The sequence below is a fragment of the Aulonocara stuartgranti genome (assembly GCF_965226115.1).
Source record: "Aulonocara stuartgranti genome assembly, chromosome: 23".
Classification (NCBI taxonomy): Eukaryota; Metazoa; Chordata; class Actinopteri; order Cichliformes; family Cichlidae; genus Aulonocara; species Aulonocara stuartgranti.
The window spans coordinates 45,331,562-45,351,852 of NC_138958.1; the positions used below are offsets into that span (position 1 = coordinate 45,331,562).

Genomic DNA, 20,291 nt, shown 5'->3' on the forward strand with positions numbered 1-20,291 from the left:
CTTAAGAGGGTCGCTGACCAACTATTGATCATGTGGCTCATCACATGAGCCAAGCTGTGAAAAAGGGTGTGGGTGATTATCAGCAGCGGTTTCGAGAGATGAAACGTCTTCAAGAAACTTAAAGAAGTCACTTTTCTTTCCAGGCTCCTTAGATTACCATGACTGTATGATGAGAACCTACACAGACACATCAGGTGAAGGTTTCAGTGTTTTGGTTCAGTTTAATGTAAAAATGGAGATGAAACACATATAAAGGCTGGTTTACACCACTGAGCCCTGCTCTAAAACACTGACACAGATCTGTCTGTGAAGCTGGCTTTAACAAATAAGAGCTTCAAGTTTTAAAAACATGTTTAGCGCCGAACTGTCCACTTTACTGTCTGTAGCAGGAAGTGGCTGTTTGGCACTGAAACGGGAGAATCCAGCTGTTAGCCGTGATGTTGTGTTTGTAAAGCTCTTCATAAACGAGGACTGTGGAGGAGGAGAGCCTGTGTGAGTCAGGTGGTTCACCGGCCGAGTGTGTCAGCGGCAGAAACAGCTGATCAGCGCCGTTTTATGCAGTAAAATAATCTTTCTGTTCCCAAACACATCCACACAGTTTGCAACATAACAGCCCACTACATGCACATCTCACCACAAACATGCATAAACCTAAACATAAAATATGTCCTGTACCTGTGTGATCTCTTTAAGTAACTCACAGAATATCAACACTAACGCCACAAGTTTGTTGGTATTTTAACATTTTAACCATTGATTTTGAATTAAAACCAACAGTTAAAATATTTTTGCACCAGAGGAAAGAGCAGCAGAAATATTAAGACAGATAAATCGTTCTGTCTTCAGTCTCCATGAACACCATCAACATCCTCTGGTGAAATTTCTCTTTCCTCCTTAAAATATATTAAATGTCAGTTTAATTCCAGATTAATGGTTAAAACATGTATGTCACATATGAACATCAGGAAATAAAGAAAAGTGACTGATTCAGTTCCATATATGCTCCAGGGAGGCGTTAAGGTTCATTGAAATTGTTCAGTTATTCAACTTTAATGTGAGCCGAGCTGACTTCCTCAGGAACAAATAAACACCGAGATAAACTTCACCTTACAGATATAATCTAAATGAATCATATCCAATCTCAGAGAGTTGACAGTCAGCTGTGTGCTGGGAGACATGTTTGTCTGCAGTGTACGAGCTCTGACCGCTCCCCAAAAATGTCGGAGTGAATACATTAATATTAAAAGTGTAGCTGGTGACACAGAAACAGAGGATTTAAGAAGTTTAAGTGTAGGTCGGGTCCACACATGTCCAAACACCTGTGCGTAGGCCTGCTTGTTACTCAGAAACGAACACTAATAAAATGGCCATAAGGCCAAAGCAATGGTTTTGACTGGTGTTGACCCCGCCCCCACCCTGAGTGTGGATGCTGAGAGAAGGGCCAGCTGTGAATATGAGGCTGTGGGAGCAGATGGAGAGAGAGTATGTCGGGGTATCCCAGTACAAACTTTACTGGGGTCAGAAATTAGACAGACTCCAGTTCCTTTGTTTGATTTATCTAGTTTGATGTTAGGAAAGAGATTCATGAGATGGAAAAACCTCCCAGTCTACTGAGATTCAGAAATGATTTGTACACATGGAAACTCCCTGAGTGGGAACAAAGAGTGTCCTGTCAGGAAGAGCATTTGGAATATGGATGTTGAGGATGTGACAGTGCCTGAAATCCTGCTGCTGTTCTGAACCATAGTTTCTGATCTGAAGGTCAAACAGAGTCATGATGGTTGTTTCTATTTGTCCCTTTTTAGTTTAGTTCCCCTGAAATCAGATGTGATATCAGCAGCTCTGAGTTCATTCATCATTATTGTCCAGTGATGACATTTCTGCTCCGTTTGGTGACAGTCAGCAGATTTTTCCTGCGTGTGGACGTGAACAGTCGTACCTGACAGCAGCAGGTAGCAAACAGAGATCGTCTTTCCAGCTGGAACTCTTCACTGAGCTGAGCTCATTCAAAATGTTCTAGATTCAAGACAGGAAACAGTCCACATGTGTGTCTTCACTCTGACTCTGGATCAGATCTCACTGACAGACTGTGGACATTATGGAAGCCTAAATGTGACACCATCTTCCTCCTTCATCTGCAGATTAAAGCCAAACAAAGATTCTCATTAAAAGTCTGCAGGTCTGAGAGAGACTCAATCGTTGTGTCATGTCAAACACAGTAAGAGGAGCTGAAGCACAGATGTGAAGAGCAGATGTTCATCAGATTATGACCTCACTCTGTTTTGTCTTCATATACATTCAGTCTGTGTTTATAATGCAGACTTTCTGCTTTTATAATAACACATTTTATATTTTCTATGATCACAGACTGACTCAGTGTGGACTCTCAGAGACTCACTGTGAAGTTGTGGCCTCGGCTCTGAAGTCCATCCCCTCCCATCTGACAGAGCTGGTGATGAGTAACAACGAGCTGCAGGATTCAGCAGTGAAGCTTCTGTGTGCTGGACTGGAGAGTCCAAACTGTCGACTGGAGACTCTGAGGTGAGTTCACTGACTGCAGCTGTTGTTGTTTTTCTATATTTCAGATCTTTGATGTTTGAAACGTTCTTTAGTTCCTAAATGTTCAGGATGTGTCTGAAGACAAATGTGAAGAAGTTTGAGTGCTTTCAGAAATGTTGTGTCTTTCCAAACGACTGAACAACAGTTTTTCCTCTTGGCTCCAAATAGAAGTGACAGACTTGAGCAGGGTTCATTTAAAGGCTGACAGAAGTGGAGTGGTGACGGGGAGATGTTTGTCAGGACAGCTTTTCAGCCTCCACAGATTCATGTTGTGCTCCATCAGTCAGTGAAGATGAAGTCAGTACTGGTGAGGCTGTAGAGTGTGTGAGGGATGTGAATGAGGCTGTTGGAGATCTGATGATAGCAGATAAAAACAGGCTGCAGAGACTTTGAGCTTGTGTGGAAACAGACAGAGAAAAGAAAGACATGAATGTCAAAGCTAATAAAGGTGAAGTTAGGAGCTGTGATGATGTTCATGTATCAGAAGCTGATCTGGCTGCTACAGAGACGACCCACACAGCTGCTGTGGTGAGGTTTGTGTTAAAGCAGAGGAACACAGGCCCAAACATGACAGCAAAGCAGGTTTCAGGCTCTGTGAGAGGATTTCAAACAGAAGCTGGAGAAGAGAAAGGACTACAGAAAGAAGGCAGCTGAGACCAGTCCAAGTGTTTCCATGGAGCCCAGTCTAACATTCATTTATACACTAACGTACAGAAGTGAACGGGAAAATGAATCCATAGTTTCAAATGTAGAAATAGTTCTCAGTTCATTTACAGAGTTTAATACAGTTCATGAGGAAATGTTCAAAACAGCAGCTGAGAAAAAATCTTCTTCACAAAGTTGGATCCAATTCCAGTAGTTTGTGATGCACTTTAACGCAGCGTGAGCAGTTCACTGCCTAACCCCACAGAGACTGTCAGTCTGGACTTTTCTTTATTTCTATTGGCTGTCAGTGAGATTTCAGAGCAATCAGAGACTGTGGGTCTGTGTATGAAGTATAATTCATGTGCAGTTGTTGAAGTTGTAGAATGAGAAATGGCAGTTTGGGGTATTTCCTGCTTTCATTGTCCTGCTTGTGCTGATGAAAATGTTTATTGACGTGTGAATTCATTCTTCAACGCTCGATTCTGCCTGAACAACGAGAAACTTTGCTTATTTTTGTGTAACACAATTCAAAGTAGGGCTGGGTATCGTCACTGATTTCTAGAATCGATTCGATTCAATTCGATTGGAATCTGGGAAATGTTGCCTCAGACAGTCAGAAATATTATAATTCAGATCAGTATATTTACATATTTTTGTATCTATAAAAGGGAAGCTGGCACTTTCGCGACTTTATCAAAGGTGTGAGCATCACAGCAGAGGCCTTTGTGTCAAAGTAGCTGAAGATAAAACACGGAAAAACATGAAGCTGATTTTCCTGGGATTTTATAAAAATATTCTGCAGTAGATCAAAAACACATAAACATTACCTGATGCTGCTGAAGTGAAGCAGAGCAAAGTTACACCGTTTTTATTACAAACACAGCGTTTTGCAGTTTTGCATAATTTTAAAAAGTTTAAATTTGTTCAGTATTGAACGGCAGAAATGAGGCTTTCTTTTCGAAAGTAAGTAAAAGGAAAAACACAGCGGCCGACAGCCTGTAAACAACGGTAGACTTGTGCGTAACAAGCAAGCGAATAATGCAGAAAACAGATTTTTAGACAGGAAACTGTTCTTGAAGTACAGAGAGAGAGAGAGAGAGAGAGAGAGAGAGAGAGAGAGAGAGAGAGAGAGAGAGAGCTGTGCATGAAGTGTGATTTTATCCTGGTGGAAACAAACAGCAAAAGTCAGAGTGAGTTCATGACGATGTTTATGTGAAGCGTAGTTTGGATCTTCTTTTGCTGCTGGTTCAGTCAATATTGTTTGGAGAGAGATAAAACTAACAGCTTTAGAATCAGTGTAAAAAGGACGTAATAGAATAGAATAGAATAGCCTTTATTGTCATTGTACAGAGTACAACGAAATTGGAGTGCCACTCCCTTGGTGCAAGATTCAAAAATAAATATAAATGTAAAATATAAAAAGTACAATAAAACAATCGCAAGTATTCAAACAATAGTAAGTAAGATATATGCAGGATAGCAGCATTAATATAATGACAGTATGAATAGCAGCATAATATAATGGCAGTGACGGTATGGTATAGCTAAGCAGGTTCAAACAGGTTAAACACAAAGCGCGGAGCCGCCGAAACATCAGAATCAGCGAGCTGTCGGCTTTCAACCCCGACCGTGTCCGTGTCATCGGGTGAGAAAAGCGACATCTCACTGATTCTGATTCGCGGGTCGCGCTGTGTGTTTAAGTCTTTGTGCAGAATCCGTGTTCCTGCTCTCATTTACTGTCTTAGCTGTTGTTGAAATTTTGTGAGATTTCACCAGAAATTCTGGAATTTCAAGCAAAATAAATTTATATAAAAAAATAGATTCAGGATTTTAATTAATCTATTTTACGTTATCCAAGCCAGAATCGATTTTAATCGATAAATCGATTATAAAAACCCACCCCCTAAAAGCAACCTATTAGACCCATTAAACACTAACATAGATGAATACTCAGATTTAAACCTTTATTGTTTCACAAAGGGTTAAAAAGGGAACGTCCACAGTTTAGACTGCAGCAGATTTTATTAAAGCAGTTTGACAGGAGTAAAGCAAAAACACAAAGAATAAGTGTTTCACATATTAATACATATAACATAATAATAAAAGAAAAGCAAAATAATGATACAAAAGAATGAAAAAGTTGTCCAGAGCAGCAGGATGTCTGAGGTCTGCAGAAACACAAAAACACAGCAGCTAAAAATAGTTGTTGAAAGAAAACGAGGTGGGAGCTGCTGATTCCTGAGCTTTGATACTGGATTAGCTTCAGTAGTTATTCCCATCACTGCTGTAGGAGCTACATTTAGTCACAGCTGATTGTCTTCTTTGACCAATCAGAAGACTACTGTTGTAAAAACAAGCAGACAAAGAACCAATGAGAGTGAAGAACAGGATAAAGAGCTCGTGTGATGGAGGCAAAGCAATAATCAGCAGACTGTAGCAGTTTCTATCTGGATGAAAGTAGAAGGAGCTCAGCGGAGCTCAGTCCCATATCTTTGGTTAGAAACAACATCAGTGATTTCCTGCTGCTCGAGATGATTCCAGCAGCTCTCATTACAGCAGCTGATGAGAGAAACAGCTGATGGCTCACAGCTCGTGCACTGTTGGATCTCCAGATGTTCACGTGGCTGAAGTCTGTGAAGAAACTGTGGTCCACGTAGTTCACACGGCCTCAGATTGGACCGAGCTCCCTGGATCACTGCAGCATCCTCAGCTGGTACATGGACGTCTCTGCTCCTCAGTCTTGGAGCCCCTGCAGGTCCGTCCACACCACCAGGGTCTTCTCACTCACCTTTCCTTTGTCCTCGTCCTTCATCGGCCGTGCTGTCTTTGTTCCTGCGGTGTTGTTCCCACGATGCAGCGCTGATGTTCCCTCCTTGAATGCACAGCAAGTACGGTGCTGGTCTTTCTCGGGTGGAGCAGAGACAGATTGAAGTCTTTCAGGCTTTAGTGCCGACTTCCCTGACAGAGGCTGGACTCCATGGTCTGCACAGGAGGCTTCTACACTGTGTGGAGGTGACTCCTGGACTCGAAGACAGGCTGCAGGTACATGTGTGATGAAGAGGAGCTACAGCAGTGTGATGGAGCTGCAGGTGTGAAGGAAGTCCTGCTGTCCTGTCCCACCCTCATCTTTGCTTCCTCTGTCTTCTCTGGACTTGTCCTCCTGTTTCAGAAACAGCACTGCTTCATGCCGAGGGTGGACGGGAGCGTTGGCTCTGATTCTTTTACCGTCCACCACAAGGAGACACTGATGCTGACCTCCTGATTCATCTGCATGTGTTCTGCTTCACACTGCTCACCTCCACCAAAGACTTCACAAACATCTTCTTTCTTTGAGTCCAGTTTGTCCCACAAACACTTCCAAATCTCCTCCTCTGAGATTCTGCAGCTTCTTGCAGTGTGACTCAGCTGACTTCTGACAGACCACAGACTGGCACAGCATCCACATGTGTCTCCTTTCAAACAGGCTCTTGATGTTTCCTCCCACATCATTCTGGCCTCTCAGTCTCCTTTGTTCTCCAGCTCTGTAGCTCCAGCTGGTGAAGCTTCAGTTTTCCATGTTGGTAACAGTAAACTACAGCCTCTGCTGTCAGCTGGGTAACTAAACAGAGCTGCAGCACGTCTCTGCGGTGGTGCTACATCCAGCCTGCAGACGGCCGTCTACATGTTGTAGTGGTTTACAGTCACCAGGGGGCGCTGTCCCAGCCATGCAGGCAGTGGGCTGCTCTGCTTGTGCTGTTGTTGGTGAAGCTGAAGTGAAAGCGAGAGTTAAAACCCTGAACAGTGTCCACTGAGCTTCTCATGCTCTTCTCATGCTCAAAGAAGTTTAACAGGAAGGACGACTCGTCCATCAGGCGTCCAGCTGTCCGTGACCGTGTCCACAGCAGAGTGTGACCGAGGCTTCATGCTAACACGCACACATGAAGCTAATACCACCACGAGCAGCTGCTCAGTGGATTTGGAGGACAAATGTCTGCAGCTTCTCACAGGCAGTATGCAGAATGTGGATCTCCACAAAGACTGTGGAGAGCTCGTCCCACACTCTAAATCCACACTTGTCTGCACAAAACTTCTCACACGTTCCCGTCACAAGTGTCTTCTAAGTGAAGCTACCAGGTTCAGGTCCAGCTTGCTTATCTGGAGCTGCAGGAGATGATCCATCCTCACAAAGCAACAGCATATATGCAAACACACAACACAACCAAAGGATTCTCTCTGCATGTCTGTGGCTGATGCTGCTGGAACGAAGCTGTTTGAAACCTTGTTGTTCTGCACTTTGGGACCAGAAGAGGAAACTGAAGCTCTGTGCAGAGGGTCCAATGGAAGCAGCCAAGCGCTGTAAGTGTCTGCTGTACAGGGATGCTGGTTCAGCTGTGGCTCAGTTTCACAGTGTGACTCAATAAAAGCAGCAGGAAATCAAAGCTTGATGCTTTCATCAGTGTGGAAATAAGAAAGTTTCCTGTGACAGACGCTGGAGCTCTTTCACTCTCAGCTTCACAGTTTCAGCTTCAAACTTCTTCCAACATGTTTCTAACACGGCCACATTCCACCTTAATGGAGCTGATATCTTGTGCATCAGCACATTTTCTAAAGGCAGCGATCACATCTTTAGTTTTGGATGTTTAACTGCAGATTGTTTATGTGTTTATAGCACATTAATTACAGCAGCAGCGTTGACCACAGTGCTGTACAAGAATCCAAAATAACTATTAAAATAACTCCTAATATTAATATCACACATCAAATATCAAATAACTCTCATGCTGTATTAAAAGCCAGTGAATACAAATGTGTTTTCAGAGCAGATTTACAGAGACTGACAGCAGGAGCTGGGGCTGTTCGATAGAACGATGTATATATGATGACCATATGAAAACGTCTATCGTTTCATATCACGCTCTTTGTTTCCTGCTTATGTGTTTGTGTTTTCCAGATAAAGCTTTCAAAATAAATCTGAAGATCCTGTTGAGAGTTTTCAAAATAAACACAATACAGTACTGCGGTCGCTCGTTTATCGAGTTACGTTCTAAAAATAAGTCTCAGAATGAAGTAGCAGCTTTATGTTTTACAAGTATTATAGAAGTTTTAAGGCAGTTAAACCCTCACTGCACACTTTCTACACTTTTCTCAGACAGGCATGAACATTTTCACACTTTTCTCTCTTGTTTAAACAAAGTTCAAACCTTCATAGAAAAATAAGTTCATTATTAAAGAATGAAAGCAAAGTGTTTCTGAAACGTGTCAAATCAGCCTTTGCTGGCATTAAATGAGCTTCTGTGTGAGGAGCACTCGTCCATGGCCTGGGCTCCTCGCTGTCAGGTAAAGTTTCATAAAGCTTTTGAGTTTTTCTGCAGATAATGTTGGTGTCCAGCACGATGTTCTTTTTCCTGCGGTCACTGAGCCACAAAGCCAAAGCTGACTCCATCCTTACGATGTTCTTGTTGTGGACAGTTACAACCTTTTTGCCTCCTTGTTGAAACTATGATGGTCAGCATCTTCCTCTGCCTTTGGCTGCTACCACAGGTGCAAAACGTCTCGTCATCATTGTTGTTTGTTGGGACAAAACGTACAAACATACAGTGCAGCACTGCAGAGTCACACTGCTGTAAATTTGAACACATTCTGTACTGTACAGGAGACACGGCACGAGATTGGCTGACAATGGTCTACAGCCAATCAGGACGCAGAACACAATGCGCTGTAAAAAACAAAAACATGCAAAATTGCACAAAAAAGATCAGCGAAACAGCGAGGCCGCCAAAGGTGAACTGTGTTACAGCGAGGGACCAGCGTATATGTGGTTGTTGGGACGATAAATGTCTTTGAGCTTGTGTCAGAAGACGAGCTGCAGCTTTCTGGACCAGCTGCAGTCTTGCCAGGCAGGTCCCACTAACTCCAACATATAAGGAGTTACAATAATCCAGCTGGGACGTCATGAAAACGTGGATCGCCCGTTCAAGGTTTTTAAAAGATATAAATGATCTCACCTTAGATAAAAGCCTCAGTTTGAAGAAAGACCGCTGTACAACTGAGCTCAGCTGTTTTTCAAATTGCCGTCAAATATAAGCCCCAAATGTAATAATGCGATTTAATAAAAGAGCTGAACCAGTCTAATAGAGCGCCCTTGATGCCGCCATGCTCCAATGGTGAGGTCAAGATGCTGTGGTCAAGGCAGCAGTCAGATCCAAAAGCACAGCTGAGTCTCCTGATCAGTGGCTGATAAAAGCTCATTAAGAACTTTTCAAAGTGCAGTTTCAGTGCTGTGAAGAGCTTTAAAACCAGACTGAAACCTTTACAACAGATTGCAGCTGAACAAATATAATCTTTTACAAAATCTTCGACAGGAAGGGAAGCTTTGAAATAGGCCTGAAGTTTGAGCGGACAGAGGATCCAGATCAGGTTTTTAGTACAGGCTGTACAACAGCATGTTTAAAACAGGCTGTACAACACCTGAACTAAGACTGCTGTTAAAAATCGCTAAGATGTCGGAACCAACAACCTTTAAAATCTTTTTAAACACGTGTTGGAACAACATCATTTGGACAAGATGATGTCTTTATAGCATGACTTTAAGTCAGATTTCAGCTGCTCCTTCAGGTCACTGACTGCTTCTTCTACAGGAACCACTTTGTGACTCTGGTGGAGAGAAAAAGTCACACACAGGACACACAGCTCTGTCTTCATCCTCACAGTACCAGTAAGCGCTGAAGAGCAGACTTCAACAGACGCGCGTGATGTGGATCCTACTGCTCTAAAACTGGAGCTTCTTCAATCCATTAAAGAGGACATTAGTACGCTGTTAAAAGAAGAAGTCAGAAATGCATTGAAAGAAGATTTTGACAATATAAGGGCTGACGTGCAAGGACTGAGAAATGAGATCGCTAACAGCATGGCGGCGACGTGCGGCAAAGTTGATGGAGTAAAGGTTAGAGTGAAAGAAGCTGAGGATGGGCTGTCAATGTGGAGCGATGAGGTGACCACCCTGCAGTCTACAGTAGAGAGTATGAAGGAGGAGCTGTCTGACCTGAAGGATAAATGTGATGAAGGCAGGAAGCGGAGAGCTAACATCCACATCATAGGGATCCCAGAGGGCCTGGACTCGAGCTCCTCCACGGCCGTATCCGTGCTACTACGTGAAGTGCTGGGTATGGATAAAGACGTTATTGTCGACCGCTCACACAGGAGCCCTATCCTGAGAAAGCCAGCTGGTAACCCGCACGCCGTCATAGCCGAGCGTCACTACTACCAGGATTGTGTGGCTACGCCGTGCCAGGGCCCAAGCCCCGCTTGAGTTTAACGGACAACCTATTGCAATATTACGACTGGGCGATATGACCCAAAGTTCATATCTCGATATTCTTTAGCTGGATGGCGATATACGATATATATCTCGATATTTTTAAAGCCCGAAAGTACGAACAAAAAGAGAGTTCTTAGTCAAAGCTGTGTCCCAAATCTCACACAGGCACATTTATTAACATACAGCGTAGATGTACATGAAACAATTACTCAGGAATAAATGATCAGCATTTATTAAATAATAATGCTCCATAAATAAAAGAAAACTGTTGTTTTTGTGCATAACAAAAAGCTCACAATCGTGCAGTCAAAATGTAAACAGACGCTGAGCATAATAACAAGCAGCTGCTCTGTTCCCAGGTTCTACTGCGTGACTGACAGCCTGGAGTTTGAAACCCTCTTTGTAACCGTGTCTCTTACAGGTGCCATTTATGGTCCTTATACACACTCAATACAGTAATATTACGTTGAAGCAGAGTACGTATCACTCCGCGAGGCTCCTCGTAGCTGTAATGCTCCAACAATCCATCAAGCGGTGCGGCCTCGTAGCTTAGTAAAGTCGTACCAAAACATCTTTTGAAAGGTTTCTGAGCGCCGTGTAGCACATAAAATCGGTTCGAGGTCAGTAAGCACAACCAGAATTCATCCATAAGCCGCACTGTCGATTTATGAGAAAATTACAGGATTTTAAGTGCAGAAAATATAGTTTATGGTTTTCATTTGATCTTAGCAAATATCTACGCCTCTAATTGGGACGATCACAGATTTTTCACTAATGTCTTTGCGCGGCTCCCCAATATGTCATCACACAATATCATCTTTGAGGGAGACCTAAACTGCTCATTATCTGCTATGGACCACAGTTCACACAAAAGTACACTTAGTCCAAAGTCAGCATGCGTCATTCAGAGCTTTCTTGATAATTATGGGCTGGCTGATGTATGGAGATTTCATAATCCTGCTTCACGTCAATACTCTTTTTTTTCTAATGTCCATAAAACATATATTTGTATAGAAAAACGTCTCCCTTTAGTTACAGAATGTGATTATAAGACTCTGGTGATTTCTCCTCTTGTTTTTTCAATGTGTATTCCTGATGCCTGCTCCAACTATCAGCCATGGAGATTCAACTCAGTGTTGTTAGCAGATGAAGAGTTTGTCAGTTACAAAAGGTCTCAAAGAGATTATTTTTCTATCAATCAGACCCCAGAGATGTCATCATCAGTCATTTGGGAATCTCTAAAAGCATCTGAGAGGCCAAATAATTTCATTTTGTGCCAAACAAAGTGCAACACTGAAAGAACATCATCCATAAATATTGAGTAAGAACTGGACTCTCATACAGCGAGACTCAAATGCCTTTAAACATCAGCTTATCCTGCTGATCCAAGTCCAACACTGAGTTTGTAAAAACATGTTTGTCAATCATTTTGTTTGGTTTCTGAGGAAAAAGATTCAATAACTTGCTGCTAATACACAACATTTCATCATATCTCCTCATAACCCTCTTTTGTCTGACCATTTGATCCCATTTGAATTTGCAATAAAGGATCCACAGAGTTTGGTGACAATAATGACAGTAGATGTTTGTGTGAAAGTGCTGGAAGCAAATGAGTGTGTGATGTTCTTTCAGTGTTGCACTTTGTAGACGCTCCCTGAGCACTGGTCTCACAGCCAGCTGCACATAGAGACCAGTGTTGTTAGTCCAGGTCAGAAGATGACTTGTTGGAATGAAAATGAGCTTGTAGTTTGTCTGCTTTAATAATGTGACTGGAAAAAGGTGTTGGACTTCAAATATGTCCATTTCTGTCACACTTCACCTTTAAAAGTGAAGCCATGTGGTTCCTGGAAGGAAAAACACGACTTTTTCAAGTCTTTGTCCTGTTTTTATGAGAAATGTACGACTTTAATGTGAAACATTCAGAGTTTTTTCTCTTGTTGTGTTTGTTTGAAGCTGCTTCCTGTTGGCTTCAGCTGTTTGGAGTTTCCATTTTCTAAACTTCTACATTCTGAACCTTCTTCAGCTCTGAACAGATGATGAAACACTGAATGATGTCAAGCTCTTTGTCTAATAAACTTACATCTTTCATTCTTTATACAGATTGAAGAGCTGTGATTTGTCAGATATTGGCCTTGATTATCTGGCAGCAGCACTGAAGTCCAACCCCTCGTATCCCACAGAGGTGGACCTGAGTGGAACCTACAGCAACCTGAAGGGTTCAGGAGTGAAGCATCTGTGTGGTTTTCGGGAGAATCCACGATGTCGATTTGAAACTCTGAGGTCAGTCAGCATGTTTTAGTTGTGCTGAGATGAATATGATGTGAAAGTTGTGCTGACACTAAACTGCAGACATCAGGCTGATATTATACTGATCCACACTGAGGATCTTCATGGTAAAGTCTGTTTTCTTCTTCTCTGGTTTAGTCCATTGACTGCAGCAGAACAATGTTCACATTTCAAACAGTGATACTCAACGTATGGCCCGCGGCCCACACGCGGCCTGCCCACCTTTCCTGATTCAGAGAGAGGGGACCCTGATTAACTGTGTAGCTTCTTCCTCACAGTTCTAAGTATCAGACACAACAATGAATAATCCACAGCTGACTGTCTTTAGCAGGTCAAAGGTCACAGCACACAGCACTCTGTGAAACAGTTTGGAGCAGGAATTCTTGCACATTTACAAACTGACACTGCTGCACGGCATGCTGGGTAATGCTAGCTGCTCAGGTATGGGCGTGCTAATGGCTGTGAGGCTCTGTGGCTGCAGAACACCGAAGAAGAGAAAAGAGAGGTGGAGGATGAAGAAAAGAGGCGGAGATGAAGCAGAAGTTTTGCTCCAGAGAGGAGCTGTGTCTGTGTGGGCAGGGCTCAGACAGCTCCGCCCACACAGTGACAGTGAAGCAGGTGAAGAGTAATAAATGAAGACAGCAGACAGTATTTGATAAGCTGATGTACAAACATGTAGGTCGTGTCCAAATTCATGGGCTGCATCCTCCTGAGGCCGCATTTGTAGACCGATTACGTCACAGCGACACATCGAAGGCTGTCCAAATTCGTAGACTCCTCCGAATGCAGCCAACAAATGCGTCCTCCTTTTCCCCGAATTTGAAGGATGGGTCGGGTGTGTCCTTCGTGGCCTACCATATCCCAGAATTCATAGCGCGGCCCAGCCAAACTCCAGTTTCCAACAATGGCGGCCGCTACTAAGTTTTAAAATTACTCATACTAATCTTTTTCGGTCACAAAATAAACTTTTAACATATTTTCAGGCGAGAAAGTAGCTGTGTAAACATCAAATATCTGCTCGGTTTATCAAGATACCGCATATTTGCAAAAGTGCTTCGACGTTTTCGGAGACGTCTGCTACCCACCAGCTCGATAGCTCGCCGGGAGCTCGAGGGTCACTGAAGCCGCCGAGAACGGCACAACTCCCGGCACATCATTTTCAGATCACCGCGGACTTTCGCTACTCAGGTTAAACGTGATATATAAGTCACTTAGACAACCTCAAAATGTTATTGTTTGGCTTTTTTCAGTGTTTTGTTTTTTCGTGAGTAAATCGGTTTGGCTGAGATTAAAGTTATTAGATTAGATAAAATAAAACTTTATTAATCCCCCAGGTGGGTTCCTCCTTGGTCTTTACAGAGCTGACTAAAAGTCAAACAGAAAACTGATTAAACAGAAGTATGAGACGGTCGAGAATTTACGCCAGTGTCCTGTTATATTTTAGATAGCAAGGAGCAGACGGCTGAGTTTATTAAACTCCACCGAGACAGCGGTGACGCTAATCAGAAGGCTAGACCGTCCAATTTCCCCAGCCGTTTATTTCCAGCCTACCCGACCTTCTGAGGACCCAGCCCACGTAGACCGCAAAGGCCGGGTCCTCGGGAGGATGCAGCCCATGAATTTGGACACGACCGTAGAATGATGGTGGCAGCTACAGAAACAGGTCCATACAGACTGAAGCGTGTCTCAGTCTGAATGTACACTGCTGTTATAAGAGCTGTGGAAACTGAGGTCAAAAGGACGTAACCACACTGCTGACAGTTCCAGGACATTCACAGAGTTACAGCATCATTTGTGACCATAAAGACAGAAAGCTCATCCAAATCCTGGGATTAAAAGTCTGTCCTGGTGGTGTCCAGTCAAACACGTCTCTGTGAAAGCTTCAATCCAACAGGCTCCAAAGTCCTTCTGCTCATTTCCTCGCCGGGTTCTTGATGCTCCTGTACCATCTCTCTGTCATCCTCCTCGCTCCCTCTTTGCACTCACAGTCTTTGTGCATCATTAACACTCACATGTGGAAAACCAAAGTTTTACTGGGCAGAAGATGATCATCAGTGACTCTGTCTTTAAAACACTCTTGTTAGAAATGTGCGACTTTAATGTGAAACATTCAGAGTTTTTTCTCTTGTTGTGTTTGTTTGAAGCTGCTTCCTGTTGGCTTCAGCTGTTTGGAGTTTCCATTTTCTAAACTTCTACATTCTGAACCTTCTTCAGCTCTGAACAGATGATGAAACACTGAATGATTTCAAGCACTTTGTCTAATAAACTTACATCTTTCATTCTTATACAGATTGGAGAGCTGTGATTTGTCAGAGATCAGCTGTGATTATCTGGAAGCAGTGCTGAAGCTCAACCCTTCGTATCCCAGAGTGGTGGACCTGAGCTACCACAAGCTGCAGGATTCAGGAGTGAAGCAGCTGTGTGTTCTTCTGGAGAATCCACAACATCAAATTGAAACTCTGAGGTCAGTCTCCACGTTTTAGTTGTGCTGACACTGTCGATCTGTGGAACTAAAACCTTTATACAGGAAGTCTGGTTCAGCTCTTTGTAGACCTTCTAATCTCTGATGCTCTGAGTCTTACTCAGTAGATGATGCAGAGTTGTGAAGCCGATGTGGGTGAGGACACTCGCCCAGCTCTAACTACTTTGACGTCCAGGCGGCTTCCCTGCTTGTCCTGATACAAACAAACCTGAGTAACCTTGCAGGTCAGATCTCATCAGTCACACCTGTTATGGCAGCTCTCCTCTAGATTGTAGTTCTTGTTAACCTGGGATGGTTTTAGAAGCCTGGACCACAGACTGCAAGGGAAGATATTACTGGGAAAGGCCAAAGCAACCTATTAGACCCATTAAACACTAACATAGATGAATACTCAGATTTAAACCTTTATTGTTTCACAAAGGGTTAAAAAGGGAACGTCCACAGTTTAGACTGCAGCAGATTTTATTAAAGCAGTTTGACAGGAGCAAAGCAAAAACACAAAGAATAAGTGTTTCACATATTAATACATATAACATAATAATAAAAGAAAAGCAAAATAATGATACAAAAGAATGAAAAAGTTGTCCAGAGCAGCAGGATGTCTGAGGTCTGCAGAAACACAAAAACACAGCAGCTAAAAATAGTTGTTGAAAGAAAACGAGGTGGGAGCTGCTGATTCCTGAGCTTTGATACTGGATTAGCTTCAGTAGTTATTCCCATCACTGCTGTAGGAGCTACATTTAGTCACAGCTGATTGTCTTTGACCAATCAGAAGACTACTGTTGTAAAAACAAGCAGACAAAGAACCAATGAGAGTGAAGAACAGGATAAAGAGCTCGTGTGATGGAGGCAAAGCAATAATCAGCAGACTGTAGCAGTTTCTATCTGGATGAAAAGTAGAAGGAGCTCAGTGGAGCTCAGTCCCATATCTTTGGTTAGAAACAACATCAGTGATTTCCTGCTGCTCGAGATGATTCCAGCAGCTCTCATTACAGCAGCTGATGAGAGAAACAGCTGATGGCTCACAGCTCGTACACTGTTGGATCTCCAGATGTTCACGTGGCTGAAGTCTGTGAAGAAACTGTGGTCCACGTAGTTCACACGGCCTCAGATTGGACCGAGCTCCCTGGATCACTGCAGCATCCTCAGCTGGTACATGGACGTCTCTGTTCCTCAGTCTTGGAGCCCCTGCAGGTCCGTCCACACCACCAGGGTCTTCTCACTCACCTTTCCTTTGTCCTCGTCCTTCATCGGCCGTGCTGTGTCTTTGTTCCTGCGGTGTTGTTCCCACGATGCAGCGCTGATGTTCCCTCCTTGAATGCACAACAAGTACGGTGCTGGTCTTTCTCGGGTGGAGCAGAGACAGATTGAAGTCTTTCAGGCTTTAGTGCCGACTTCCCTGACAGAGGCTGGACTCCATGGTCTGCACAGGAGGCTTCTACACTGTGTGGAGGTGACTCCTGGACTCGAAGACAGGCTGCAGGTACATGTGTGATGAAGAGGAGCTACAGCAGTGTGATGGAGCTGCAGGTGTGAAGGAAGTCCTGCTGTCCTGTCCCACCCTCATCTTTGCTTCCTCTGTCTTCTCTGGACTTGTCCTCCTGTTTCAGAAACAGCACTGCTTCATGCCGAGGGTGGACGGGAGCGTTGGCTCTGATTCTTTTACCGTCCACCACAAGGAGACACTGATGCTGACCTCCTGATTCATCTGCATGTGTTCTGCTTCACACTGCTCACCTCCACCAAAGACTTCACAAACATCTTCTTTCTTTGAGTCCAGTTTGTCCCACAAACACTTCCAAATCTCCTCCTCTGAGATTCTGCAGCTTCTTGCAGTGTGACTCAGCTGACTTCTGACAGACCACAGACTGGCACAGCATCCACATGTGTCTCCTTTCAAACAGGCTCTTGATGTTTCCTCCCACATCATTCTGGCCTCTCAGTCTCCTTTGTTCTCCAGCTCTGTAGCTCCAGCTGGTGAAGCTTCAGTTTTCCATGTTGGTAACAGTAAACTACAGCCTCTGCTGTCAGCTGGGTAACTAAACAGAGCTGCAGCACGTCTCTGCGGTGGTGCTACATCCAGCCTGCAGACGGCCGTCTACATGTTGTAGTGGTTTACAGTCACCAGGGGGCGCTGTCCCAGCCATGCAGGCAGTGGGCTGCTCTGCTTGTGCTGTTGTTGGTGAAGCTGAAGTGAAAGTGATAGGTTTGTAGTTTGAACCTATCCACTGGAACGTTAAGGACAATCTGCTACGCAGCAAAAAGCAAGACACAAGGCACCAAAGTTCTCTGGTTTACTCATGCATGAGGGAGACCTGGCTGGAGCCAAGCGTCGTTCCACCACTTGACCACCATCAGACTCTCAGCCAGGCTCCCCATAGCACTCCTTTTATTGTGGTTACATGAATATGCATAGGGTCATTAACATATAGCATCTCACATAGGTATACATGTGAACAAAGAATACTGTGTGTGTGTGTGTGTGTGTGTGTGTGTGTGTGTGTGGTACTGCTGATCAAAGGGTCATATAACATCCTTGGTCAGGAAGAGGGTAGACCCCCCTTCACCCTAGATGGTTCACCCTAGATAACATGGTGAGGAAGTCCAGCAGTTCATCTAAACAAAAAGCACTTAGACTAGAACAGACGTAGCTACGTTAATCCTACCATAAAACAATAAGAGAAGGTACGACCTCTCTCGTGCTCCCAGGATGTGGGTGTGCATTCCAGTGTGGAATACACACCAAGCCCCTGCAGCCTGCTAAAGATCACACATCCTATCACTACACAATTGATTATACACCTCTAAGAATATATGGTTAAATATTTCCTAATACAAATGACAATAATAAAATCTAAACCCATCATCACCACCCTGTATTGTCATTTTTTAAGGCTATACGGCATATATATATCTTCAGCTCTACACCACTTGTCAACATTTTCAGTGCAGGCTTCATTTCATACACACATATTAGCCTTAGCATCCATGTCACTCTGCTGCAACAGTATGAAATTGGTAAAGGTGTTAGCAATCATTTTATTCACCATCGATCTTACACATGGCAAAATGCAACCTGTAAACAAGCAAAGCAAAGCCAATAATGTAAGAATGGGAGTCAAAAACTTTAGAAACATATTCCACCATGGTCCAGATGTCAACCAGGCTATCCAGCCTTGTGACGTGTCTCCTCCTGATGTGTGGTCCGCCACATATTTCTGCAGAGCAGTTAAGTTCTGCAGTGCCTCATAGATGTCTCCTCCAGTCGTATATCCATCCGGAATAAACGTACAACATGTCTCTCCAATCAGCTTACACACTCCTCCTTGTGATGCTGTTATCAAGTCTAGGGTCAGCCTGTTCTGCAGTACCATCGTTCTGATGGCCTTTTGCTCCTCCGCTAAGGCTGTTCCCAGAGTCTTAGTGAGATTAATGTGTCGCAGTAAGGCATATCGGTTGATCTCCACATGATCCCGCACCTCTGCAACTCCGATGTTTGGGATCAAACTTTGGAAGAATTTAGCTCCTCCACTCCAAATGCGGAATTCTCGTGGCACTCCAGTGTCTACTGTCACTCCAAAAGAGTTAGGTGAGGCTATATTCACCTCACGCTTCCGTCGGTTGCTAGGGTGATGTTCAACTCTGTCCATGAAGAAGACATGATCCGATAACTTCACCACGGCACACAATCCTCCCCATCCCTCAGGGAGTGATAGATAGGCTTTATGTCCACACAAGAAATACCAATCAGCCAAAACTCTTGTTCCTTTACTGCTCGGCACCATCCTTGCACATCCTGTCCACTTCTGACTCTTTGCTTTTACTGGTATCCTGTAAGCCCGGTTGGACTTGCATTCAGTCCTCCTTAATGTCAAGTTCTCAGCTCACTTTGCACTGGTCAAGCATTTCATACACCTGCTCTCATTCTCTGGAGGGCAGTAGGTGTATATGTATCCACATAAACGAAGCGGCAGCTCCCCCACTGACAGTGATCCATTGTTCATCACACACAACGGCAGTTGAGCTGTATTCAGCTTGTTCAGCAATATTATGTCTGGCAGTGGGTCTGACACTTGAGGCCAGGCCAATAAGTCAGTTTGCTCAGAACAATTCACATCTATAAGTGGCGACTTACTCCAGGTGATGTTCAGAGGTGTGCTATAGTTGGCCTGGGACCAGAGGACTCTGTTGCCAGGATGAGTTGCTAAGCCCAACAGACACCAACTCCTGTCCTCTGGTATGCTGTACGGCCACAGTCCAGATGTATATGCGGATAACGGCATATGAGCACACACATAGCAGTCCGTCCTATTGTTCAAGTGAGCAGTTGTATTCATAAACTGCCACCAAAAGTTTGTAGAATAGCCATGAGGGTATTGGGTGTGGTTTCCTTGGACATACAGGGTCTCCACAGCTGACCATGATGACATCAAAGCCATTACACCCAGCAGGGTAGACAACACTTTACCAGCCATTCTGATGAGTACCTGTGGCTCAGTTGGTTTCTTCACCGGATTGAGACGAAGGGCCCTAGAGGCTTTTCCCCCCCTTTGTACCCGGTCTTCCTGCCACTTACTCCGAGCTGGCCTGGATGTGTGTCACCTTTTTGCAGTGGCTTTGGTGTATCCAGGTGGGTCGTTCTGCAATCTTCACAGCAGTTGGTGTTGTCAGCAGAGCCTGGTATGGTCCGTCCCACCGTGGCTTCGACCAGCACTTCCTCTTTATGACCTTTATCAGTACCCAGTCCCCTGGCTTCAGACGTTCTTCCTGTACAGAAACAGAATCATCTGGCAGATTATTTGCACTCATGACTTCTTTGCTTTTCAGCATTTTAATCATCCAGTCTGCTAGTGTGTTTTCTTCTTCTGCTTTATCATTATCATTACAAAACACTGGAACTCTAAATGGCCTGCCATATATTATTTCAAAAGGCGTTAGGCCATTATCAGTTGGCGTGATTCTCATATACATTTTCACTAGCTCAATGCAGTCTACCCATGTTCTGCCTGTTTCCTCCATTGT

General features: G+C 43.9%; 2 protein-coding genes across 2 annotated transcripts in view; both read left to right on the top strand.

Moving 5' to 3' along the window:
* The window catches only part of LOC309701482 (uncharacterized protein), a 2,150,955-nt gene that overhangs the window by 740,410 nt on the left and 1,390,254 nt on the right, over positions 1-20,291 (top strand). The gene's annotated exons all lie outside the window — the stretch shown is intronic.
* LOC309700216 (protein NLRC3-like) overlaps positions 1-20,291 on the top strand; it is a gene marked incomplete at both ends in the record, with an annotated part of 123,851 nt that overhangs the window by 39,408 nt on the left and 64,152 nt on the right. The window contains 3 exons of the mRNA XM_082523663.1: positions 2,368-2,541; positions 12,602-12,781; positions 15,078-15,251. Coding sequence (XP_082379789.1) covers positions 2,368-2,541; positions 12,602-12,781; positions 15,078-15,251 — 528 coding nt within the window. The remainder of the gene's footprint in view (positions 1-2,367; positions 2,542-12,601; positions 12,782-15,077; positions 15,252-20,291) is intronic.